The 27,810-nt window shown below is 40.6% G+C and overlaps 1 protein-coding gene across 3 annotated transcripts in view; it reads right to left on the bottom strand.

The window, feature by feature from the left end:
- The window catches only part of LOC126299508 (egalitarian protein homolog), a 92,152-nt gene that overhangs the window by 21,129 nt on the left and 43,213 nt on the right, over positions 1-27,810 (bottom strand). For all 3 annotated transcript variants that reach the window (XM_049991469.1, XM_049991470.1, XM_049991471.1), the window contains exons 3-4: positions 19,677-19,921; positions 11,495-11,692 (exon numbers count right to left, since the gene is read on the bottom strand). In XM_049991469.1, coding sequence (XP_049847426.1) covers positions 11,495-11,692; positions 19,677-19,921 — 443 coding nt within the window. The remainder of the gene's footprint in view (positions 1-11,494; positions 11,693-19,676; positions 19,922-27,810) is intronic.

Genomic DNA, 27,810 nt, shown 5'->3' with positions numbered 1-27,810 from the left:
AGACCATTTTCAAACTGTCAGGTGGTGGTAGATCTGTCAATCACGAGCATGGGGCATCTCGGTGTCCTTCAGTGATCATACAACATCTGCAGTTTCACATCTGTTACATCCTATAATGCCTGGTAACATAACTGAACAACAACACCACTAATGCACTCTGGCAGCTGTTCTATCTGTCATAGAGAGAATTGAAACTCTTAATCATATACACTAGAATGCCAAAGAAACTGATATAAACATGTGTATTCAAATACAGATATATCTAAAAAAGCAGAATACTATGCTGCAGTCTGCAAACCCTATATAAGACGACAAATGTCTGGTGCAGTTGTTAGATCGGTTACCGCTGCTACAATGGCAAGTTATCAAGATTTGAACGTGATGTTAGTCAGCACATGAGCAATGGGACACAGTATCTCCGAGGTAGCGATGAAGTGGGAGTTTTCCCGTAGGACCGTTTCATGAGTCCTGCAAGAACGGGACCAATGACGACTGAAGAGGATCGTTCAACGTGACAGAAGTGTAATCTTTCTGCAAATTGCTGCAGATTTCAATGCTGGGGCATCAACAAGTGTCTGTGTGCGAACCATTCAATGAAACATCATCGATACGGGTTTTTGGAGCCGAAGGTCCACTTGTATCCTTAATGACTGCATGACACAAAGCTTTACATCACACCTGGGCCTGTCAAAACATACATTGGGTTGTTGATGATTGGAAACATGTTGCCTGGTTGGACGAGTCTCGTTTCAAATTGTACACAGCGGATGGACATGTGGGTGTATGGAAACAACCTCGTGAATCCATGGACCTTGCATGTCAGCTGGGGACTGTTTAAGCTGATGGAGGCTCTGTATTGGTGTAGGGCATGTGCAGTTGGAGAGATACGGGACCCCTAATTCGTCTAGATAAGACTCTGACAGGCGCCATGTGCGTATGCATCCTGTCTTATCACCTGCATCAATTCATGTCCATTGTCCATTCCAATGGACTTGGGCAATTTCAGCAGGACAATGTGACACCCCACACATCTAGAATTGCAACAGAGTGGCTCCAGGAGCACACTTCTGAGTTTAAACACCTCCACTGGCCACCAAACACCCCAGACACGAGTATTATTGAGCATATCTGGGATGCCTTGCAGTGTGCTGTTCAGAAGAGATCCCCATCCCCTCATACTCTTACAGATTTATGGACAGCCACACAGGATTCATGGTGTCAGTTCCCTCCAGCACTACTTCAGACATTAGTTGACTCCATGCCATGTCATGTCGGGGCAGTTCTGTGTGCTCATAGGGGCCCTGTATGATATTAGGCAAGTGTAACAGTTTCTTTAGCTGTTCAGTGTATGTACTCACCAATCGTGTATACATGGACAAAGTCCCATTAACATCTGATCGTATCATCCGGGTGGTTCACTTTGTCAGGCAATGTGTTCTGAAAGCTGGGTAACATTATTGACTGAAAACTTCTCTGATGTTACCAAAAGGTGTGAATGTCATCAAAAAGAACTACAATAAAATTACATTTGAATCAGGCTCTGATCAGGCACTAGAATTATGGGATTAAAAAATCAGTACATGAACACAGAAGGGTGATAAAATATCTATGTAACTGTGATAAGAAGTGCAGTTCTCATTCAAAAAGCCACAATGTTTTTATAATCAAATATGTTCAAATATCAATGCTCAGAGTTAAATTATCTACCACCAATTCCACAACTGATGCTTAAATAGTAGAAAAGAATAAAGGTGATAAAGCAATGAAAATAAGCAATGTAAGGCTTACAGTTGCCAATTTCCGTGTCAGTGAAGATTATTTTCATAGTGTAGATAGAAACATGGCTTCTTCACAAGAACCTCAATAAGATACTTCCAAGCAAGCTTCCCATATACCTTCAGCAGTTAGAATTTGAAATATTCAATTTCATTCTTTGATAACTGAATTTTATTTTGAGAGTTCAGTCAAAGATTGTATGATCTGTCTTGTTGCTGTTAAATAGCAGTCTGTTCTTTGTAGGTCAGAAGCTGGTTCGTTCTCTCTCTCTCTCTCTCTCTCTCTCTCTCTCTCTCTCTCTCTCTCTCTCTCTCTCTCTCTGAACTAATCACAGTTGCTGTGTTTGAAGTGTCATTCTCATGTAGCAGTGAATGTAGTAGTTATAGTAGCTATGTGATGTTCCACAGGACTGAGACTTCATCAAACTTTATACTGGCCATAGGTGTAAAAGTTGACTGCAGGTTCGGTAAGATGTATAACGGTAGTACATTTGGTGAGGGTGAGGATGTGGATGCATGACCCCCCACCCCCGACACACACACACACACACACACACACACACACACACACCTGTAGTCATGCAGGCATTGGGCTTTCACATGCTCTCGTGTAAAGAGAATACCAAAACAACTGCCACCAGAAAAAACTACTGTGGCAAATTTCACTAGTAAAAGACAAGGAAGCTACTGTCCTCCAATAAGCATCCATTTGCTTGTCTACAGCACCCCCACAGGTGATCTGTACCTCCTGCAAGAAAGTGCACAACACCATACCTCACGTAGGGTCAGAATGATTCGGGGGACTCTCGGTGAGTGAAGGTGATTGATTGGTCCATCAGGTTACCCAATCTCCAATCTATTGAGCACATACTGAAGGGTACAGAGTGACACATTTGCACCTTAAGCCACTCTGACCAGTCTTTGAACTGTGGGGAGTAATTGAACAATTGTGGATTAGGATGGCTCACCAATGCTTAAAATGTCTTGGAGTCAATTCAATAATGTTTCATCCTAGTTATCAGGGTGATAGACAATGCTACATGCTACTTGATAGGCACCTATTATTAAATATCTGATAAATCCTCAACTGCATACTTAATGTGTTTCTTGCCACATCAAATGTGAGCATTAACTTGAGCTTTCGATCTTCATTATATTAACATCAAGAGCTGTTGTCTGCCATGAGTGGTAACTGTTACTGTTCATTACTTTCTCAACCAGCAGTAATTTGTCGTCATGACGTCCAGGAGATGGGAAGGAATAGATTGTTCTATTTCAACTCTGAACTTAGTTAGCCAAATACTGAACCAAATTACTAAACATGCTGGTACCCCTGGCTAACATAGTATATTAAAAGCATTCAAGAGGTCACTGACATTACAGAACCAATGAAAAAAAGCCCAGAGAAGCTTATGCTTTTCCTGGACATTAGTCACTATAGAGTAAACTAAAACATTTGGCTGACAATTATCTTTCCAACTACATTTTTTGGCATGCTTTGGTGACAACCTACTTACAAAATGACTGACAGTAAGGACACAGTTTCTCTTTCACCTCGGTTGTTGGTTTATTTGTGGACAATTTCGAACAATACACTTTCACATCTGGCTCCCCTCTAGCCTTCCTATGACTTCTTTCATTATGTTGGGGATTCAAATTACATTTGGGTATATGATACTGATATGATACTGAATCATTTTAGCAATTCATTGATATATGTATAATATATAAATAGACAAGCAATATGGCAAGAACTCGAAAGGGCTCAAGTTCCCAGAAAACTCATAAAACTGACACAGATATGCACCCAGGAGACAACATGCATGGTGAAAGTAAATGGAAACATATCAAAGAAGTTCAAGGTGAGGACTGGAGTGTGAAAAGGAGACTACCTCTTCCCTCTCCTGTTTAACCTGGTCTGGAGAGAGCCCTGAGAAAGGTAGCAAGCCTAGAGAAGGTATACAGCTGGGAAGAAGGATCAACACCCTGGCCTATGCAGATAATGTAGTTTTAATAGCAGAGAAAGAGAAAGACCTGGTTCAGATGACGAGAACATTAATGGAAAAGGGAATGAGAGTAGGCCTGAAGTTGAATATGGATAAAACAAAATACCTCGTAGTTAGCAGAGAAAATGACAGACCCCTGAAGGTAGAGGACAAATTCTTTGAAAGGGTAAAAGACTTTAAATATCTTGGGGTATACTCAATGAAAGAAAAGAGGTAGAGCAGGAAATTACTGCACTGATACAAACAGGAAACAGGTCATGGTTTGCTCTGGGAAAGCTGTTAAATTACTGGCTTCTATCAAGATCCTCATAGACCAAGATCTACAAGACAGTAATACAACTTGTAGTCTTATATGGAGCAGAGACCTGCACCATCGCCCAAAATATGGAAAGAAAACTGCTGACATTTAAGAATGTCATCATCAGACAGCTTTTTGGGCCAGTGAAGGAGAGAGAAGAATGGAGGAAAAGAAAGAACTGTGAATTGCAGGAGCTTGATGAACATCAAGGCAGTGATCAAAGAAAAAAGACTGAAGTGGTATGGATGCATAATGTGCCGAGAAGGCCAGATCATCAGGCAAGTAATGGAGGAAGATATTAGAGGCAAAAGACCATGGTGATGACCACGACTTTGACGGATTGATCAGGTGAGAGAGGATATGAATACGCTGGGTCTGTCTGAAGAAGAGTACATGGACAGAGGACGCTGGAGGAGGCTGATTGGCAAGGCCAAAGACCAACTGTGGTTTGTGTGGCCAAAGCAGTAAGTAAGTATAATAAGTTAGTTGTTGGGATGGGGAAAAGAGAGTAAATTTCCATTTTGTAGACTTTTGCTTGAATGCAAGTTAGATTTATAGATTGACCACTGAATTTACTGCAAACACCAATGTCCACATCTCTCATAATATTGTCCAGAAATGTGTGCATCTACTTACTGGTTTACGTCATCAGGGAGGCCATTGAATTCAGAATGTGTAGTAACATGTTTGTGAGAGCAGTTATAAATACCCTTAGTAGTCGATACTTGATGCTGATACCTTTCAGAGAAATACATTAACTTGTTTATGTTGATGTATGATAGCACAAGCTTTCTCAGCTATCATTGATGTACTGAAGTACTACAGGCTGTCTATTGGTTGTAACAGGATATGACAGCAGCAATCATGGCAGTCATTTTTACCTGGTAATGTTCATCAAAAGCTAGAGGTTTCACTTACCTTTGACATGCAAGAATATATTTAGGTTTGTATACAGACTTTCTGCGAGATGCACCAATGATATAAATATGGAATTAACAATCAAAACTGCGCAATAGCATAAGGAAGACAGCATTATAAAACCAACGTGATAAGAAATGGAATGATTTACAAATAACACAGTAAAACTGCCCTCAATTCGAACTTTTACTTTTAGCTGTGCATGATAAGATTTCAGTACTTTCAAATACAACTCCACTTATTTTATTTTTAAATTTTTTACCAGTACATTCAATGCACCTATTCATAATTTGAAATTGCTAACCAAAGTATTATCCATTTTAATTGTGTTCTAACTAAATAAAAAGGCAATATCTCATTGACAAGATCAGGATTATAGGGAAGAAGCCAATAGATCAGAAGTCTCCTGCAGTTAAACAGCCACTACAGAATTTTTAGTAATGTGCTATGTCAATCTTGATGTCAATAGTTCGGTAAGCTGTTAACATCCCATCCACAGGAAGAATCAACTGGAGAGGGGGAGGGGGGTGTCTTGATCTTGAGCAAATTGTATGTTGTCACAGGAAAAGCCTAAAGCAGACTTTTCCCCACTAGATCATTATTCTGTCCAAATTAGTGTGCCATTAAATGGTTATTGTTACCAGTTGAAAGCAATTACTGAGAAACTGGTGGATCTAATCGTTAAACACACTAGTTCTTTTGCTATTTGTTTGAATCACTGTGATGATAAGGGGTGTTTGTTGCTTGGGAGATGGGCTGGACCCAAATGTGAAGCTCACATTCTAAACTAAAAGGATGGCATTTCTGTAAACAACAAGCCACTATGTGGCATTTGTTCAGGTAAGTGAGTCCCACAGAGAACAAGACTCTCATTTCAACTTGGTCTTGTAGTATGTTGTGAAATGCAGTTACAGACTCATCCAGTGACAGCTGTATTTGATTCTAGGAACATATTGGTCATTTTCCACTAGTTCCTGTACTGTAGCAGCATTCAGTGACCAAAAGTGGTTTTTTTTTTTTTTTTTTTTTTTTTTTACAATTGCTGTTAATGAAAATTATCTATTCTGAAGGTTGATTTGAATACTACAGTACTTTAGTAGGCATGGTCCTACTGGAGGTGGTATGCCCTTGCACTCCTCTGGCCCTTTTAACTGACTTATACAGCCAGTTATGTGGAGATAAATAATTGCAGATATTCTTCAAATCACTGCATGACTCAGCATTTGTCACAAGTGAAAATGCAATAAATGGTAAAAATGCAGTAAATAGTAAAAACAGGAACCCCAATGGAAAGACAGCCTACAGTGATGTTGAAAACTGCCAGCTACTGGTCAGTTACTTTGAGAAACTCCTTAGCTCTGAGACATCTGACACATTCTTTTCTTATCCAGATAACATCCTGTGACCAAACTCTCAGCTCCAACCCATTCCTTAAAAACGATTAGTATAAGGACTACCTAACAGTAGCTGAACCATTGGAGCAAGCTGGAGTCAGGACTGTGAACAAGTTGACAGAGATACTACAAACATTTGTGAGATGAAAACATTAACTACTGATTGGACATTCACTTTGATTCATTTCTTTTGCAATAAAAGAGACTTGACAGATGTCAATAATTACCAAGAGATCTTTCTGATACCTGCTGCAGAAAAGATTTTCTTCAAGATCATATAAAACTGAGCCAGATGCCAAACAGACAATACTCAACATGAAATGAGTGCTACAAGTGAAAATTGTTGTTCGTTTTCAAGAAGGCGTATGACTCGACTAATGGACCCACTCTCATGAAAGTCCTGCATGAACCGGGACTGAACAAGCAGACCCATCATCTTATCCAACAGACTTCAACCAGTACCAAATCACAAGTAAAGTTCAGAGGAATAATTTCAAGAAGTTCTAAAGTTGGTAAAGGATTAAAACAGGGACCCCCTGCCCTTCCCCAACCCCTCAAGCACTGGGAAAGGTAATAAACTAGTGGCAAAAGACATTAGTTAGAGAAGTTCTTGCAAATGACATCTCTCTGGAGAAGTGCAATAGGATCACTGTTGATTGCCTGGCATTTGCCGACAACCTGGAAATTACATATATTTCAATAAAAAATATGAGTAAATTCACTCTAATGTTCTCAAACAAGCAGCAAAGGTATCGCTACATGTGATACTTGGAAAAAAATACAAAACACCACGAACATTGTGATCTTCCTTGCATGCAGCAGAGAGAAATAAAGGAGACCTTCAGGTTTAAATATACTGCTCTGCAAAACTGAAGAAAGAGCTAGATAAAGTTGCATAAATATATTTAGTAATTGGTGGAGCTCTCCCAGCAGCAGTTGTATGAACTTTGGAAGACAGTGTGTGTATATTAGCAAGCAATTATGGTGCACTGCACTAGGTGGTAATCATCACAAAATGGCCCAGAGGCAACATTTGTATCACTTCACAAGGGGTAGAATCGTACAGAAACTCAATGGAGAACAAAATGAAAAGAGTGTAGCCTAGGAGTTTGATATTGGTCACAACACTGGCTCATATTACTGGAGAGCGTTGTGAACAATGCGCACTGCTACCCAAAGCAGAGGTGGTAGTTCATCAAAGGAAACTACGCAAAGGTGGGGGTTGAACACAATTAACTACAACAACAAATGACCACTACGCTGTGCAATAGGCAAGAGGGGTGAAACATCAAATAGCAGGTGAAATTGCAACGATATATAACAGGAGTGCAAGGCAAGCACTTTCACTCCATAATGGCTGCAAGGGGTTTGTCTCTCTGCCACACCACCAGTATCTTGTGTTCTGTTGACAGCCACACATTGGTGGCACTGGTTGTGGTGGTGCAAAGAGCATATGGATTGTACCAGTGGGGTTGTGTGCTCTTATTGCATGGGAGCAGATTATCTGAGTAGTGATCCTGGATGTGTGGGAACACACAACACACAATACACCCAGAAAAACTGTCTAGCATGGTTGTTTTGATGGTCCAGGTGTTATGGTGTGAAGAGGCATAATGTTGCACATGTCTACTGACCTCCAAATCTTTGAGGACAGTACACTTACAGGTCAATGTTACTGTGACATTTTACTCCTCCCCCGCGCACATCTTTCCAAGGGTGAATTCAGTACAGATTTCATTTTTATGAATAACAAAGTGCAACTACATAAAACAGTGCAGGCAGAGAAGCTCTTAGCATGACAGGATATTTGGCAAATGGACTGGTCTGCCTGTTCCTCAACTTAAACACCATGCGTTGGGTAAGCATATTGCAGCACATTCACAAGCACTACTGACCATCCAGCAGTTGTCAATTGTGCTGGTGGAGAACTGGGTCTCCCTACCAAAAGAACTCCATACCAAACCTGTGCCCAATATGGGAGCACGTTGTAGAGCAAGCACTACCATCCATGGTGATCACACACCCGATGAGGAACCATGTCCCGCCTTATGTAATGTCCAGGGGACTATCATGAATTGTGGTGACTTCAGTGTAATTGTTGTCTTCGAAAAGGTACTGTAGAATTTGTTTCTACAAAGGGTCCAAGCTTCATCAAACTATGTTGTTCAGCAGAAAACACATCAGCAAAAGTTACTTTTATACTTAAGTTTTATGCACCAGTGCAGCTGGGGGAATCACTGGAACACAAACGTTCCCAAAAAAAATAGCACCATAAACTCAGAAAAGGTCTTTCCCATAACACAAAAATAAGCACTACCAGTCGCCCTGAAGCCATATACATCATCTTGTGTCTAGTAGTCAACAGGCGCACACGCATAAAACATGACCAAACCAGGAGAGAGAGAGGGGGGAGGGGGGGAGGGGGGGGAGGGAAGGCACAAACCAACTGATGTACCAAATTCATCAGTGACTTATCCTTTAGTAAACTGGTGATGGTTCACATCATTAGCAAATGATGTGAACAATCACCAGTTTACCTCTTCATGATTTCATGAGCTGATGATATACACGGGTGTCCGGGCAATTATCATCACCACCACCACCACCTTGTGAGTCTTCAAAGTTCAAACTCCTTTTAAACCCTTGTTTTAATCATACCAGATAATATATTTATTCCATTATAAGATGAAGTTTTCTTCCCAAACTCATCACTGGAAAACTATGGGGTCATCTTGTATTTGCATATTAAACTACTGCTGCTGAGGTTTTTACATTGTTTATCAGAGTGATACAGGGGCGTCTTACATTTACAGATGAAGATTGGGCTATTGAGGCCACATGTAGATTTATTTTGAAGAATTCCGAAGGGTACGTAGGACAAACAATACTCGCACTCAAACAAGTAAGAGATTTCCCGATACGCCGAAGTGCCAGATACAGTATCGACTTTGCTCAAACAATCAAATGCTATTGCGACGCTAGTGCAAGGGATAAACAAGAAACTACGAACTAGCCACTACAACAATCTATTGCTCTGCTTCAAATCTGACAGTTTTGTGCAACACAGGACATAGAATTTAATGCTATCGTCTTACAAACTCTTGTCATACTTGAATTGGTTTGCAATAAAAGTTCACATACATATACGAATACCATATGCAAACATTTGTGGTACTTAAGTTAACAGTGAAAGGCGAAAATGTTGTGCTTCAAAAACATTCCTTGATTGTAAACGCAAGTCAATATTTCACTCGATGATTGGACAGGATGAGAGATGTTATGGCCAGCGTGAATTGGCCTTCATGAGATACTGTACTGTAATGATTTACCAAGAGGATTGCAAATAAGAAATTAGATTGCTGTTTGTTTATTAGAATACCAGGCAAAAACATTATCACCTTTTAAATCAGCTTTAGAACAAAATGGTGACATTCAGATGAATCAGAAAAGAAAATTAATCCAGAATTAAATATCTAAAAAATGAAATAAAGTGTGTTAAATAGAGTGCAATTGTAATCGTGGAAATAAATTACAGTGGCAAGAGAGATACTATGAACACATGTCAAGAGATCACGGGATGAGTGAAGGTTTGAGAATTTTTTCTGAACAATGATTTCTTATCTATGTATTAGTTGGTGTTCTTCCATATGACCTGCACCACAGTTGCTCAAGCACAGCATTATCGAAGGGTTGGAAGGAGAACAGTTGTACTGATTTGGCTGAGAAGTAGGATGAATGCTGGGAGGGGAGGTAGTGAGCGGGCAGCAAATTACGTTGTGCTGCCAACCATCTACCAATTTTAAACTGCAGTTTACTTGAATCTATTTGAATTGACTTTTAAAATTGAACACATACACAACAATGGTGCAAATTCCTGCAGGAGATGGTAAAAGTCTGGATAAGGACCAATGGTATACTTGAGTGTTTCTTGTAACAGTGTTGTTGATGCTCGCCTTGAGGTAGGACAGGAATGAAAGGGGGTGTGTTAGCTGCTGGTTCTGCACAGTCAAAGAAAGGGCAGGAGCTGATGATATGTTCGGAAGCAAAAAACATTAACATTCTTACATCAGTTTAGAAAGGTAATCTGAAATGTAATTGTCCAAAAAAAAAAAAAAAAAAAAAGGCTGAGTTCTCAGATTTCATTGTAACCACAGCCTTCAATATTGCAACACACTTGGAAGAAACAGCAGAGTATTGGTTATTTGAGAAACAAATTTCACAACTGTGCTATTAGTGTGGTGGTGTTGGTGGTTAAAAATGGTGATACCACAGACAAGCAAAAAAGGTAAAGAGGATAAAAATTAAACTAAACTATTCTTTTTTATTTATTTTTCTTGTATTATCAAAATGTAGACATTAATAATTGGCCTAAGTTTAAAATGAGTATACTGCTAGTGTTTTAGGCACATACTTAATGTCATTAAAACTGTATGTAATTTTGATTAGTCACAATATATTACAAATTAATTTTTTTTCATCTTAATATTCAGGGTATTATATGTGGGTAAATACAATATTTAGGGTTTTGTCACCTAACACTGTACAGATACTTGTCAGACATGTTTGCCAGCACAACAAAAAAACTGTATGATTCAGACTTAAAGAACGCTGAAAATTACAAAATTCTACCACTTTTTGTTCCTACTTCATAGGTATAAAACAGACGGGCTCAACTGACTTCCTCAATCATGTACATAGTGGCACACAGAAGTGTAGCTAGTGCAGTCAGCTGCAGTGGTTTGAAAAAAGTGTTTCAAATGCTGAATTATTATAACATTTAAGTGAAAAGTCCTGAAGAGACTTCCTGGCAACCAAAAAGCCACAGAATTGAGTTAAGTTATAAATTGGTGAAGCAATTGGATACAAAAGGGATTGCAAACAATAATCACTGAAAATTACACATGGTGGCCACCTACAAAGCAAAGTCTGAAAGATAGTCCATGGACTGATTACATGTGAAATACTCATATAAAGAATGTGGAAGTGATGTTGACAGTCCTTTTATGATAGGCAATGTAATGATTCTTTGGATGTTTTGGAACTTGGCAAATATATATTGTGTGTGTGTTGACTAACTCAAAGTAATTTTTTTCCTTTTCTTACCTCAACAACCTAATTTCTCGGTTGCTAAGAACTATATTTTTACTCTGAAGTGTTGATAACTTCAGCCTCAGTTCAGCAACTTCGGTTTCAACTTTCCTTTGCTTCTTACGGTGCTTAACGTCGGATGGACAGATATGCAGAAACACCTGCTCCTCACAAAGTTCTGTCAATAAGCTTTGAAATTCTGGTTTAATTAGCCTAAAAAAGAGAAAATAATGAATAAAAATAACTGGAAATATTTAATGATTTTTGATAGAATTAAGCTGTCTACAAAACTCCAGCAAAATTGAGGAATATTAAAAAGGTTTTGAAATTATTTTGAATCATACTGCATTTTATACTGAACTAAAATTGCTGCTGTTTTATATATATATATATATATATATATATATATATATAAACACACACAGGGTGTTTCAAAAAAGACCGGTATATTTGAAACGGCAATAAATACTAAACGAGCAGCGATAGAAATACACCGTTTGTTGCAATATGCTTGGGACAACAATACATTTTCAGGCGGACAAACTTTCGAAATTACAGTAGTTACAATTTTCAACAACAGATGGCGCTGCAAGTGATGTGAAAGATATAGAAGACAATGCAGTCTTTTCTGCTGTAAGCGTGTGCTGTTCACAATGTGCAAGTGTGCTGTTCACAATGTGCAAGTGTGCTGTTCACAATGTGCAAGTGTGCTGTTCACAATGTGCAAGTGTGCTGTTCACAATGTGCAAGTGTGCTGTTCACAATGTGCAAGTGTGCTGTTCACAATGTGCAAGTGTGCTGTTCACAATGTGCAAGTGTGCTGTTCACAATGTGCAAGTGTGCTGTTCACAATGTGCAAGTGTGCTGTTCACAATGTGCAAGTGTGCTGTTCACAATGTGCAAGTGTGCTGTTCACAATGTGCAAGTGTGCTGTTCACAATGTGCAAGTGTGCTGTTCACAATGTGCAAGTGTGCTGTTCACAATGTGCAAGTGTGCTGTTCACAATGTGCAAGTGTGCTGTTCACAATGTGCAAGTGTGCTGTTCACAATGTGCAAGTGTGCTGTTCACAATGTGCAAGTGTGCTGTTCACAATGTGCAAGTGTGCTGTTCACAATGTGCAAGTGTGCTGTTCACAATGTGCAAGTGTGCTGTTCACAATGTGCAAGTGTGCTGTTCACAATGTGCAAGTGTGCTGTTCACAATGTGCAAGTGTGCTGTTCACAATGTGCAAGTGTGCTGTTCACAATGTGCAAGTGTGCTGTTCACAATGTGCAAGTGTGCTGTTCACAATGTGCAAGTGTGCTGTTCACAATGTGCAAGTGTGCTGTTCACAATGTGCAAGTGTGCTGTTCACAATGTGCAAGTGTGCTGTTCACAATGTGCAAGTGTGCTGTTCACAATGTGCAAGTGTGCTGTTCACAATGTGCAAGTGTGCTGTTCACAATGTGCAAGTGTGCTGTTCACAATGTGCAAGTGTGCTGTTCACAATGTGCAAGTGTGCTGTTCACAATGTGCAAGTGTGCTGTTCACAATGTGCAAGTGTGCTGTTCACAATGTGCAAGTGTGCTGTTCACAATGTGCAAGTGTGCTGTTCACAATGTGCAAGTGTGCTGTTCACAACGTGCAATGGTGCTGTGGACGACATGGTTTATTCCTTAGAACAGAGGATTTTTCTGGTGTTGGAATTCTACCACCTAGAACACAGTGTTTTTGCAACAAGACGAAGTTTTCAACGGAGGTTTAATGTAACCAAAGGACCGAAAAGCGATACAATAAAGGATCTGTTTGAAAAATTTCAACGGACTGGGAATGTGACGGATGAACGTGCTGGAAAGGTAGGGCGACCGCGTACGGCAACCACAGAGGGCAACGCGCAGCTAGTGCAGCAGGTGATCCAACAGCGGCCTCGGGTTTCCGTTCGCCGTGTTGCAGCTGCGGTCCAAATGACGCCAACGTCCACGTATCGTCTCATGCGCCAGAGTTTACACCTCTATCCATACAAAATTCAAACGCGGCAACCCCTCAGCGCCGTTACCATTGCTGCACGAGAGACATTCACTAACAATATAGTGCACAGGATCGATGACGGCGATATGCATGTGGGCAGCATTTGGTTTACTGACGAACCTTATTTTTACCTGGACGGCTTCGTCAATAAACAGAACTGGTGCATATGGGGAACCAAAAAGCCCCATGTTGCAGTCCCATCGTCCCTGCATCCTCAAAAACTGCTGGTCTGGGCCGCCATTTCTTCCAAAGGAATCATTGGCCCATTTTTCAGATCTGAAACGATTACTGCATCACGCTATCTGGACATTCTTCGTGAATTTGTGGCGGTACAAACTGCCTTAGACGACACTGCGAACACCTCGTGGTTTATGCAAGATGGTGCCAGGCCACATCGCACGGCCGACGTCTTTAATTTCCTGAATGAATATTTCGATGATCGTGTGATTGCTTTGGGCTATCCGAAACATACAGGAGGTGGCGTGGATTGGCCTCCCTATTCGCCAGACATGAACCCCTGTGACTTCTTTCTGTGGGGACACTTGAAAGACCAGGTGTACCGCCAGAATCCAGAAACAATTGAACAGCTGAAGCAGTACATCTCATCTGCAAGTGAAGCCATTCCGCCAGACACGTTGTCAAAGGTTTCGGGTAATTTCATTCAGAGACTACGCCATATTATTGCTACGCATGGTGGATATGTGGAAAATATCGTACTATAGAGTTTCCCAGACCGCAGCGCCATCTGTTGTTGACAATTGTAACTACTGTAATTTCGAAAGTTTGTCTGCCTGAAAATGTACTGTTGTCCCAAGCATATTGTAACAAACGGTGTATTTCTATCGCTGCTCGTTTAGTTTGTATTGCGTTTCAAATATACCGGTCATTTTTGAAACACCCTGTAGGAGGTTTCCTGGTTAATGGATACACACAAATAATCTTTTTCAACAAAGAAGTATTAATATGGAAGTTGCAGTTATGTTATGTGAAATTGGCATAGAAAATACTCTAAACTGCTTCACAAGAGGAAATTACTCGCCTCTGCAGTACTATCACAATAATTTGAATTATTTTGTAGATTTAATTTCTATATTACAATATCTCTTAAGATTGGTGAACAGATAATCTTTAAAGTCGTGGAAGTACATCTACATTTATACTCCGCAAGCCACCCAAAGGTGTGTGGCGGAGGGCACTTTAAGTGCCACTGCCATTACCTCCCTTTCCTGTTCCAGTTGAGTATGGTTCACGGGAAGAACGACTGTCTGAAAGCCTCCGTGCACGCTCTAATCTCTCTAATTTTACATTCGTGATCTCCTCGGGAGGTATAAGTAGGGGGAAGCAATATATTCGATACCTCATCCAGAAACGCACCCTCTCGAAACCTGGCGAGCAAACTACACCGCGATGCAGAGCACCTCTCTTGCAGAGTCTGCCACTTGAGTTTGTTAAACATCTCCGTAACGCTATCACGGTTACCAAATAACCTTGTGACGAAATGTGCCGCTCTTCTTTGGATCTTCTCTATCTCCTCCGTCAACCCGATCTGGTACGGATCCCACACTGATGAGCAATACTCAAGTATAGGTTGAACGAGTGTTTTGTAAGCCACCCCCTTTGTTGATGGACTACATTTTCTAAGGACTCCCAATGAATGTCAACCTGGTACCCGCCTCACCAACAATTAATTGTATATGATCATTCCACTTCAAATAGTTCCGCACGCATACTCCCAGATATTTTACAGAAGTAATTGCTTCCAGTATTTGTTCCGCTATCATATAATCATACAATAAAGGATCCTTCTTTCTATGTATTCGCAATACATTACATTTGTCTATGTTAAGGAAACTTCGGGCGGTGAAGGAGACGACCCGTGTGTGGCGCTCCTCCATGCGGGCCTCTCGGAAGGACTCTGTCGTCCTCTGCCGGCTGCGCGTTGGCCACACGTGGCTGACGCACGGCCATTTGTTGCGCCGGGAGGACCCACCGCTATGTCGCTGCGGGGCAGCTCTGACGGTGGTCCACATTTTGGTGGACTGCCCGCTTTTAACAGGACTCAGGCAGACGTTTGCGCTGCCTGATACTCTCCCTGCCCTTTTATGTGATGACGATGCTATGACGGACCTCGTGTTGAGTTTTATTTGGGCAGGGGGTTTTTATCGTATGATTTGAGTGTTTGTCCTTTTATTTCCTGTATTGACTTGGGCCTTTGGCCTGTGGTTTTAAACTGTGGGTTTTAATGTCATTTGGTGGTTGGCTTTTCCTTATTTTCATGGTCGGCCAACCACCTTCACACTCGGTGCGATTTTAGTTCCGTTTGTCTGGTCTTTGTCTGCCTTTCTTGTATTGTGTCGTCCCTTCTCTCAGTTCTCCGTTTTTAACGACTGACAGTTTTTATTTCGTGTGATTTTATCGTGGAACAAGGGACCGATGACCTTAGCAGTCTGGTCCCTTCAATCCCACACCCAACTCTATGTTAAGGGTCACTTGCCACTCCCTGCACCAAGTGCCTATCCGCTGCAGATCTTCCTGCATTTCGCTACAATTTTCTAATGCTGCATCTTCTCTGTATACTACAGCATCATCCGCGAAAAGCCACATGGAACTTCCAACACTATCTACTAGGTCATTTATATATATTGTGAAATGCAATGGTCCCATAACACTCCCCTGTGGCACGCCAGAGGTTACTTTAACGTCTGTAGATGTCTCTCCATTGATAACAACATACTGTGTTCTGTTTGCTAAAACTCTTCAATCCAGCCACACAGCTGGTCTGATATTCCGTAGTCTCTTACTTTGTTTATCAGGCGACAGTGCAGAACTGTATCGAACGCCTTCCGGAAGTCAAGAAAAGTAGCATCTACCTGGGAGCCTGTATCTAATATTTTCTGGGTCTCATGAACAAATAAAGCGAGTTGGGTCTCACACGATCGCTGTTTCCGGAATCCATGTCGATTCCTACAGAGTAGATTCTGGATTTCCAAAAACAGCATGATACTCGAGCAAAAAACATGCCCTAAAATTCTACAACAGATCGATGTCAGAGATATAGGTCTATAGTTTTGCGCATCTGCTTGACGACCTTTCTTGAAGACTGAGACTACCTGTGCTCTTTTCCAATCACTTGGAACCTTCCGTTCCTCTAGAGACTTGCGGTACACGGCTGTTAGAAGAGGGGCAAGTTCTTTCGCGTACTCTGTGTGGAATCGAATTGGTATCCCATCAGGTCCAGTGGACTTTCCTCTGTTGAGTGATTCCAGTTGCTCTTCTACGACTGCTTCTGAATTACAATTTTATAATTCAAACAATGGAGCATCTAGAATGGAATGTAACAATATTATGAAAAGCAAAGTCGCTACTCACCATACAGGGGACATGCTGAGTCACAGATAGGCACAACAAAAAGACTGTCACATTTTAGGCTTTAGGCATACAAGACCTTCGTCGAAAATGCGCACGCGCATGACTGCAGCCACTGTGGCTTCAGCTGCCAGAGGCTGCAGTCGTGTGTGTGTGTGTGTGTGTGTGTGTGTGTGTGTGTGTGTGTGTGTGTGTGTGTGTGTGTCTGGTAAATGGTGAGTTGCAACTTTTCTTTTTATAACTAATTAAATTAATTTTTCTTGCATGACTGCTGCTTATGGAGAAACTTTTAGTTTTACAATGTCTTAAGTTTGCCTAAAAGTATAATACATTGCTGTCCACAAAGGAGTTTTGTTCCAGCATTTCTCCCACATCTGTTTAACATCACCTCATCAACAAATTACATTTACCCTTTTCTCAGTACATCTACAGATTTTTGGAGGTCCTTTATGTATGAAATGGGCACAACATGGTTGCTGCATTAAACATTGTTCTTCCAAAAGCATATGGCTATGGCTTGGTTTTGTGAATATGGTGCGAGGACAGTTTGCACAGCACATGCTTTCATGAGATTTTACAGTACATAATGTAAACATGTGAGGATATGAGGACTTATTGACTGTAGTCAGTCAATTACAATAAAACTGATATCTACAACCGCATACTGAGATGCTGTTACCAAAAAGTATTTGACCATTAAACTTAATTCTTTTGAATTAAGAAATGCAAATAAAACTATACACAAAGCAATTTTAGAAAGTACATGTATATATGGGTCAAAATTTTGATAAAGAATGAAAATAAATTGCTATACATGGAAACAAATTACTGGAGACAGTGCTGGAGTCTCAAAATTTGACTGCATCAGAAATGAAGAAATCACAACCATAACAAACATGCCTTACAAGAGCAACCTTCAAACACTAAGAGGCACTTGGAAGGATCATCAGTATGAACCTATGTGACTAGGCCGTCAATGCCCGTGCAAACTGCAACTCTATTGTCCCCTATGATCACATGAAAAATGAGTAATGTTGCAGTATATTTACAGTGTTGTATTCCTTTTGAATGTTCTCCGGACAATGACAATGGTCTCAAGAGGTGTTGAGAGGGAGGATGTTAAAGTGAAGGGATGTGGTGGTGTTGTCACAAGAGCAACTTTTTTAGCACAAAAATGTATGGACCATTGACATGTTGACTGCTGTGTGACCGGTGGTAGCCACAGTAAAGCTTTATGCCTAACACCATGCACTTGGCATGCATCACTTAGCATGCAGCAGTCAACTTGTTAATACTTCTGAATCTCCCACTCAGAACCTACAGCTGCTGGCACAATGCAAAGCAAAGTAAGAAGTGTGAGGTTTCTGTTACCTCAAATACCAAAAACTTCTTTGCAATCTCGCTACTTCCAACCAACCATAGAAACATACACTGGGTGATAAAAATGCATAAAAATATGTAAATAACATAGAATTACATTTTAAAAAAACTGCAAAAATACACCCAAACATGTGGGAAAAATTACAAAAGAATGAAACAGATGAAGCAAAGGGAAACAACAAGAAATCCAAGGGAGTATGCTGATAGCAAAAGGCGAAAACCAACTGAAATTGGTGTGAAGACACAATGACATCAAGGAAAAAATAAATAAATAACAACATTGTTCTGGTGGATAAGTGTGAATAAGGGAGATGGCAGTGTGACTAGATTAGGTGAAGTTAGTAGGTACAAACAGGAATAGATGAGAATCAGTGGAGGGTGGGAGGTGTTCGTAGACTGAGATAATAAATCGTGAAGCACCGGATAGGTACGGGAAATAACACACTAGACTATGCAAGAGTGATTAATTTGAAGGTATAGGATTTGGCGGGAGTGATATGTGACATGAAATGCTGCACCAACAATTAACATGGTCTTGTAGCAGTCTGCTTTGCGCGGCCAAGATTGTTGATAGAGTGTGGCTCATAAGTAGAGAGTGCACTGCGATTTGTAAGGTGACAAGAGAAACACAGGGAAGAAGAGAAAGGAAGATGTACACTGAGTATGGTAATCCATTAGAAAATAGCAACAAAGTAAAATAGCACTGTGTTAGGGGATGAAAGAAAAAATGTTGGGCAAAATCAAACCATTTTTTGTTGTACCTATCTGCAACTCAGAATCTCTGCTGTAAGTTGAGTAGCAACTATCCTTTTCATAATATTGTTACATTTCATCCTGGCTTTTCCCTTTTTTTCCCCAGAAGTACAATGCTTGTTAACATTTCCTGAGGACAAAATAAATCTTCTACACTGGTTTGCTCTGTCCAACATTCAGACGTATCAAACATGTGACACTGGGCAAGACAGTGCCTGATGCTTTATACAATATTAGCAATGATTGTTAATCCTGCTACAGCGAGTTGTACAGCAGCAATGGTAACTCGTACTCCACACATTTGTAGTTCATACCTGATAATACCAGAATATCTACATGGCCATGCCGGGTAGTTACTCATTATTAAATGACTAGTATGTGAGTGCTACAATCAAACTGTATCACTTTCATGTCCATGCAATGCTACTCGCTTAGCCTCATAGATACAACTAAAATGTTCCACTTAAGCACTAGACACTTTTTCATTTGTCATACCTTAGAAGTGAAAGTGTCCCTGTTATAGCCAGAATTTTCTTTATTATTATAATTATAACAAAGTAATAAAATGTAAATAGTAATACTGACATCAATGACATGCAAGATAATATCTGTTACTATTGCTGATGTTCATATACAATTAAGAAATGCATGCCGCTCAATAATTCTTATCAAAGATGAGCGGAACTAACTTGGACATTGCCTGGTAGATCGTAGGCACAAGAGAGAGCACATCTGCAGCAGCATACAGCAACATATCACGTGAGAGTGGCCTCCGTGCCCAGTAGCGCTGATCTCGCCGGTATACATTCTTCAGCTGCTCCTTCAGAGGGTTGGATGGAGCATCGTACTTCTCGCATAGAGCATTCAGACTAACATTCTGCACCTTGTAAACTGGCTTGCCCAATTCTTGGAGCTGCAACACTGCATGTGCGGCCTGCACAGTAGAAGAAAGTATTATGTGGTTGATCCAATACAAAAACATTATTAGACACGGTATAGTAAACCTGCATTCTGCAGCTAAAGAAAACAGATACAGTGAAAAAAAATCAGAATTATGTGTAGCATGCAAGTAACAAAATCCGTAAACATAAACTCACAAATTAAATTCTTCAGTCACAAAGTTAACTAAGCATTTTCTTTTAGTTTAAATATCATCCATTGTTGGATCACCTTTCACAGGAATTTAGTAGGTCATTTCAAGACATAATCCACAGTACATATTTTAATGCCAGTAGGTAATACCCAAACTTCATTGCACAGTAAAACGATGACTGTTTTCATATATGTTGAGGCTGAATGATTGTAATACATGAAATTACCACCAAACAAACGTGACAATCACAATTACTATGCTGTTTAACCCGACCATTTCCAGTTTTGAATTTTGATGCTCATCATCAAAATATGACCATTCCTATCTGATATAAATGTAAGGTCAAAAACTGTAACAGATCTTTTCACTTTACATAGGGTTGCTGCAATAACCAAAAAGGTTTCGTTTCATCACAACGACTAGTTTCAACCCAACATTTTGTTTTCTTTATGACATCAGGCACCAAGAGCACAGACTGGATGAAATAATATGAAAGTACAAATTAAAATGATGTGGCACCTATAATAGCCCAGGTTCTGGTTTTGTTGCTCAAATGAAACCTCTACTTTGCAATCATCTGGTTTACAAGAGGTTCAGCAACAAATCTGCCACTAATGTCTTGTTCATGCAGTTCTTAGTGTACTGTTTTACTCGATATTGTTTTCTCTAGACACATTTTTAGGTTTGCGGAGGCTTTTGTGGCAGTGGTCTTCCTATTAGCAGTAATGAACTTATTTAATGCCCTCCCATCTCTATCAGGAAGTGAAGTTCTTCCAGTGATGTGTCTATTAAGCCACATAACTTTCCCTTGCACTTTTTTTGCTGTTACCAGAAAGTCCCCTATGTTGAGTTCGTAAGGTATGATTAGATAGGTCAGCTCAACACTGCATCACAGGTGTAATAACTAGGAATGCTCGTAAGAGATGTTACTATATAAAAGCAATAAGAGACAGCTTCACTGCGCGGGACAAGTCAGAAAACAAGCTCCTAAAATGAGTTTACATCATTATATTGTTAAATGCCTGTATAAACAGCTGTACAAAACTGTAGTCCTACAAAATAAAGTACCACTGTAATTAAACAGGGAAGAGTTGTTTGGAAGTCACATGCACCCCAGTTGTCCGCACAAAATTATTCGACGTGCGATTTCCTACCCTTCCTTTAACTGTCTTTGAACTTTCAATTTGTCTGACAGTTTGAACATTAAAGACTGAATATTTACTGAATATAGAGTCTTTGCCTCTGACACCCATTAAAGAAATGGTCTGATATTTGCATGGAAAAAAGTTTGAGAACCAAAAGGAGGAAGCTACATCATTGTTCACACCAACATTGATGCAGTCTTTTCAACTTGAATGAGCAAGTAAGACCCTCTGATCTCAAACAAGAGTGATCTGCAGAACAGGGTATCTATAGAGTAACAGATGTTAATTCACAGTACAAATCCTAGAAAACACATTATGCTCAAATATGGAGAATATCCTTAAGTCTAAACAGTTTCTCTGTTGGAATGAACATGTCATTTAGAGCAATGATTGTGTAATATTCAGCTGACACTCTTTATTCACAAGGTCCTGAAGCCTAGAATGAGACTAGTGAAGTTGCTAGCATGATTCTTGATTTGCTGAGAGCTTCTGTTAAGTTAAGGAAGGAAGGAAGGAAGGAAGGAAGGATGGATTTGATTGTAAGACTGTTCAACATAGGTTAAAATTAATGCCTTGTCAAATGCTATAGTCATCAGACAGTACTAGCTGAGATAGACAAAGAAGAGGAAAGAAGAATAAAGAAGAAAGTGATGGATTTGCCAAAGAAAAGAAAATATTCACATAGTGTTTTATGGAACTCAGAAAAAAACTGATTGGGACAGCTAAATGCAAATCGGAGTGCTTTCTCCTTGAATACAAGTCCAGGGTCTTAACAGCTGCAAACCTCTATTTTGACACACAGTTTTAAAGAAATGTTAATGAAAAAGTTATGTGGTTATACAACATCGAGACAAACAAGACTGGGTCAAGAATCTGCTGCAAAGTGGATAGAAGCTGTAGGAAGGAAAAAACTGATGCCTCAGTAAGTGTGATACTGTTAGTCACAGTATAGATAAGACTAAATTAATAGCATCATGAGGTTTGTAAAATTGTATGCAGACAATGGTGATATTCACAGAGACATAACCCTTCAATAGTTGTGATATCGAGGAAGATTTGCATACGCGCTGCACTAGGTGAAGCATAAGACAATTTGAAGTACTGTGCACATATTACAAATGCAGCATCTTTAACACACAAGGTGATAGATGTTTCAGCTCCAGGTCACAGCATCAGACGTGGTGCTCTACTGTGACCGCCAGGAAGCACATGGATTAAAGCATGAGGCTTTGCTGGAATCAGTGATGGACACGTGGCAGTTAACGTGTTAAACAATGGTAATCTGCTATGATGTTTAAGAATGTGTGTGGTTGAAATGTAAACTGTAACAGTCACATTTATATTACAGGGGAAACACGCACTCTATGAAAGGATTTTGGGGAGATCTAGCTTCTCTACAAAAGAACTAACTTGACAGTCATGAAGTGCTGCACTTTGATCCTGGTCTGAATCAGTTCAATGTGACTGGATGAATGAAAAGCTCAAAAAAGTAATGTGTGATTTCTGTTCTTAAAATTCTGAAATCCAGGTTTCAGAGGTTGTTATTATAATACAGTACTTTCACCAAATGAACAAAATGTTCATGAATAGAAGTGCACACATAAATGCTGTGAAGTTTAATGGCTGTCATGCTTCCCATTCAGCATCTATGAATGGAACTAGAACAAGTAAGAGAAGTCCTCTCCCATGCATATAACAGATGCCTGAGTATAAATGTGCAGACTTAAATGAGTTCAACTCTACAACAGTAAATGTGGAGGTCTGAGAAATGTAAACATTACTATTTCAACAGTGATGGTAATCACAATATTACCAGTGATGGTAATCATATTTCAAGTGCAGATGACAGCACAATCAGAACAAAGCTAATGGTTTGAAATGACTGATCTTTAACTACAAACCCTTTTGGCTGTTGAAATATTATTATATCACTTATTGCTATTTTCCTGATTACCTAGTGGCCCATTAATGATGAGAAAGAATTTCCTTCTGGCAGTACAAAAGACAGTGCTTAGATGATTCAGAAAATTTTATTTACTGACTGCTTCTGTTGAACTTCCTAAATGATACTCCCATAGCAGGAGTGGATGGAGAAGTTGCTCCTGACTGAACTTTATTTCCTCGAGTGTCTACAGAACGGAAACGAACCCGGCTTCAAATATTTGTTTGTCATGAAAACAAATCTCAAAACTGTAAAACTGAGCAGCAGTGGGTTATCCATTATGAGAGATGACACGACCTGTGATTTAAAATTTTAGCTGTTTGAAAACTAATCAAATGCATGCCTGAAAACAATTTTTTGGTGTCCTGGATCTTTTTAAATTTAATGAAGGTGGAATTCACATTTACCCATAATTACTGCTATTATAAATGATTGGAGGAAGAACACAAACTTAAAATATGCCCACGAAGAACATTCTGTAAAGACCCTTGCTGTGACTTATTCTATTTCTTCTAACAGAACTCTCCACTCTTGCTAACACAATTCTCCACTCTTGCTAACACAATTTTGCAGATTTTGTTTCTATTTCCTTACACTGGAGCCGAGTCTTTTGCATTGGTTCCACATGAACTACACTATGTGTTTTTCTTGTTTGTCTTTCCACCTGGCACTAAAAGATCACAGCACACGTAATTAAGTTTTGCCACAGCTAGATCATTAGATCATATTTCCACTATACTGATGAGTTTTTGCAGTTTTCTGTATTTGTTTACTCAGAATAATGTGCAGTAATGTTTCACTGACAATAATATTGAATATTATTAAACTATGATTGTGCAGGTTAGTGTTTATGCAAGCTCTGCATTTAAATGGAAATTGTTGATAATGTGATTTCACTCTATTAATCCTTCTCAAACAGTGTTTAATGGGAAAGGCTTGATCATATGAGCTTATTATACAGGTGTTACGGGTGATCAGATTTTTTTCTGTTTCAGAAATGTCATTATGGATAGGTATTCCATCAAATATATTTCTACTCTCTCCTTTCAGTAATATCCAACAAAGGACACATTAGATGAAGGTCTTACTGCCGATCAAGTCCATGAAGTACACAGCCTTTTGAACTATGATGCAGCGACACTAAACCATTCCATCTGCCCCCCCCCCCTCCCTCCCTCGAGGTGTAGGGTATTTACATGCCAGGGCCTGGTTCCTGGGCAGGTACCCGTGTGCGGCAAGTGATAGGGTCAGTGCAGCAGTGAATGTGTATAACAGTGCCAACACAGGTGATGCCCGACACTCTTTGGCAGCACTTGACTTTGCCTTCGTTTTCAAGTACGGACATAGATGACAGGGTAGAAATCAGAGTGACAAAATCCATTGGCAGTAGCTAAACCGTGCAGTGTAGGGACGTGTGAGGTTTAGGCTCCATTCTGAGCAGTCCCATTATTCAGAATGTTCTCCCTCACTTAGACTCAATAGAAGAGAGAAAGTTAATGGCTAGAGTTACGTGAACAGAAAAGTGCAGGGAAAAAGTGAGGCAAGTGCAAGGTAGAGAGAAAAATCCTCCCAAAACGCCAAAAGAAAAAAAAAAATAAATAAAAATAATGAAGTCTTCCAAGTGCAAGTCCAGAGGCGGCAAGGGGGCCGACATTCCCTGTCTGTCTCCTCCATTTACGGTGCAAAGCCTGCCAGAAACTGCCTCAACTGATTCCATACCAGGCACCAGTAGTAGTAGTAGTAGAGGCCCAAACAACGAAACAGGGATGCCATTTCTAGGCCCAAGTGACATCGTGAAAGACCGTGTCTCACACAGACATCACACATGAAACCCCAAACACAGATTCACCACAAAGCCCTGAATCACGAAGCGCAGGCGACCAACACACAGAGTCCGAGCGCCCCCCACTCCCAGAAGAGAGTCGGATGGAAGTGGAGAGTTTCAAATAGTGCGGAAAACGGCCCTCATCATAGCTCCCTCGCCGCCGCTTGATGCAACCACCAACAAAAATAGATTTGCTGTGCTTGGAGATGGGGCAGAAACAACAAAACCCACACAACAACAAACAGCTAATCAGCAGGCAAAAAACCTAAAACTCCCGCCAATAGTGATGACATTCCCAAATACATACAAACAAATGTACGATTTGATAACAAACTCATTGGGAGAAGATAGATTCCACGCAAAATCAGCTGGCGGAGATAAAATAAAACGTACAGTGCGAACAATGGATCACTAAAACTCCATTAAGGCCGTGCTCAAACAGAACAAGATACCACACTACACCTTTGCCATAGGAGCACAAAGGTCATCGAAAGTAATATTCAGTGGCTTCCCCACACGAACAGACCCTGCAGTCATCAAGGCGGCAATCACAGTTAATGAATACAACATACAATCAGTACATCACCATGGGTCTAGTGAGAAAGACCCCCTATATTTATCTACACTGAGAACACAACTCAACTCAACTCAACTCAAAGCATTCTGACTGGAATTCCAGAACAACAAACATGGCTGGCCAAAAACTGAGGTGCATCGTGCACATCCACCACTTACATGTGTGGGGTCCTGAGGAATTATTCACCGAATAAAATGTCGTCCGATCACAATCCCGTCATCTCTAAAATAGACGTGGGTGACTGGCGACCACCCATCCAGCACTCAATAGCGCACACACACACACACACCAACTGGGAACAGTTCAAGAAAACGTAACAGCAGAAATCACAAACACCCTGCTCCCGACGGAAGACACAGAACACACCCTGAGAAGTTTCACTGACACGATCCAGCAAGCAGCAAAGGATGCTACACCTGACCTTCCTCCCCCCCCCCCCCCCCCCCTTCTACATACAGCAATTGCCATCCCAGCTGCTTGCCCAGATTAGGCACAAATAAAGGATTGCGAAGAAATGGAAACTGATGTGAAATATGAACACCAGGAGGTTGCACAACAGGCTACAAAGAGAGCTAAAGGTGTCGCTCACTGAGCCCAAACCAGCAATGGTCAAAACTCCTCACAGTTCTCAAAGTGCAGGATAACAGCCTGTGACAAGCCACCAAGCAGTTAACTAAAATACGCGCTAGGATGCCACCTCTGCACAGCGAAAGAGGACTAGTGTTCAGAGCCCAAGATAAAGCCAACACACTCACCAATGTATTCAAGAAGAAATTCACCTTGGCAGAGGCACAGGACCAAGAACATGAAAGAATGGTCAGGCAGCAGCTAGCTGCATTTCTCGCGGTGGAAGATGACGTCGCTGACGACATACCTGCCTTCTCAGCAGAGGAGGTAGCCAAGGGCATCAAGTCACTGCCCACAAAGCCAGCCCCAGGCCACGACCACCTCACCAATGAACTGCTTAAACACCTGCCCCAGCTAGAGATAGAAAAACTCACCAAAATGTTAAATGAATCATGTTAACACCAAAATTCCCAAAGGAGTGGAAACATGTGAAAATGGTAGCGATCGCTAACCCTGGAAGAGACCCAATCTTCACGCAGAACCACCGATATGAGCGTCTCCTACACAGAACTGCACATACACAGAGAAGATATCCTTCCCAAATTCCAGTTTGGATTTCGCAACAGACACTTGGCCCTACAACAGCTTGAGAGTGGTCAAAGCCACCACCAAAGCCTTTAACTGGAAAGGCTATTGTGACCTATTGCTGCTACACGTAGCCAACGCTTTCGATAGTGTGTGACACAGCTGTTTAATGTACAAATTATACACACTAGGGTTCCCTGGCCAAGGTTGTTAAACTGCTGAAGAGCTAGCTAGCAAATCACACTTTCTGCGTTAAAATGAACACGGCAAAGTCATCAAAGTGCAACAACCAGGGAGAAGTACCACAGGGGTCGGTACTTGGCCCAGTATGTACAACCTGACACTGCCGACACAACTGCCCCACAGACTCGAACAGCCCAGTATGCTGGTGATACAGCATTTTTGTCACCAGTAGCAACAGGACAATCTTCACCAACAGGCTTCAAAACCTGTTAAAAAAAAACCGAAACTTGGGCCAAGAAATGGCGCAATCAATATTGGAAACACCCAGGCACTGATGCTCACACAAAGAAAAGGCAAACACTCCCCTGTTCACAGGAGATGAGAGAATATCCAACTCAGACTCCACAGACGTGATATACCATGGAGAGGGTTAGCAAAGTACTTAGGAGTTACATTAGATCAATGCCTAACCTGGAGGGCCCACATCAATGACCTCAAAAGAAAAGCTACTGCCAGACTAAATGAGCTATATTCCCTCCTAAATGTAAACAGCATTTTAGCGGCAACAACGGGCATGCCTGTCCTGTCTGGGGCTATGCAACCAAAACCTATATGGGGAGGCTGCAAAAGAATCCAAAATAGGGCACTAACACGGGCATTACACATTCCTATGTGCTTTCCCATGACTGACATGCATGAGGCCATGGATATGAAGATGCTGAAAGTAAATTTGCGGTCACATTCTATGACACCGCAAGTAAACCCGAAAACAAATTGATAAAAGGTCTAAGGAACTACCCAGAACTCCCACAAACATACAAGAGACCAAAAGCAATCCCCTTATAAACAGAAAGTAGCAAGAAAAACAAAAGCATAGAAAGTTAGGCCATTAACAAAAAGTACGAG

The sequence above is a fragment of the Schistocerca gregaria genome, chromosome X, assembly GCF_023897955.1.
Source record: "Schistocerca gregaria isolate iqSchGreg1 chromosome X, iqSchGreg1.2, whole genome shotgun sequence".
In the NCBI taxonomy this organism is placed as follows: Eukaryota; Metazoa; Arthropoda; class Insecta; order Orthoptera; family Acrididae; genus Schistocerca; species Schistocerca gregaria.
Note: the sequence above shows the minus strand (reverse complement) of the source record. Positions and strands in the feature narration are given on the sequence as shown.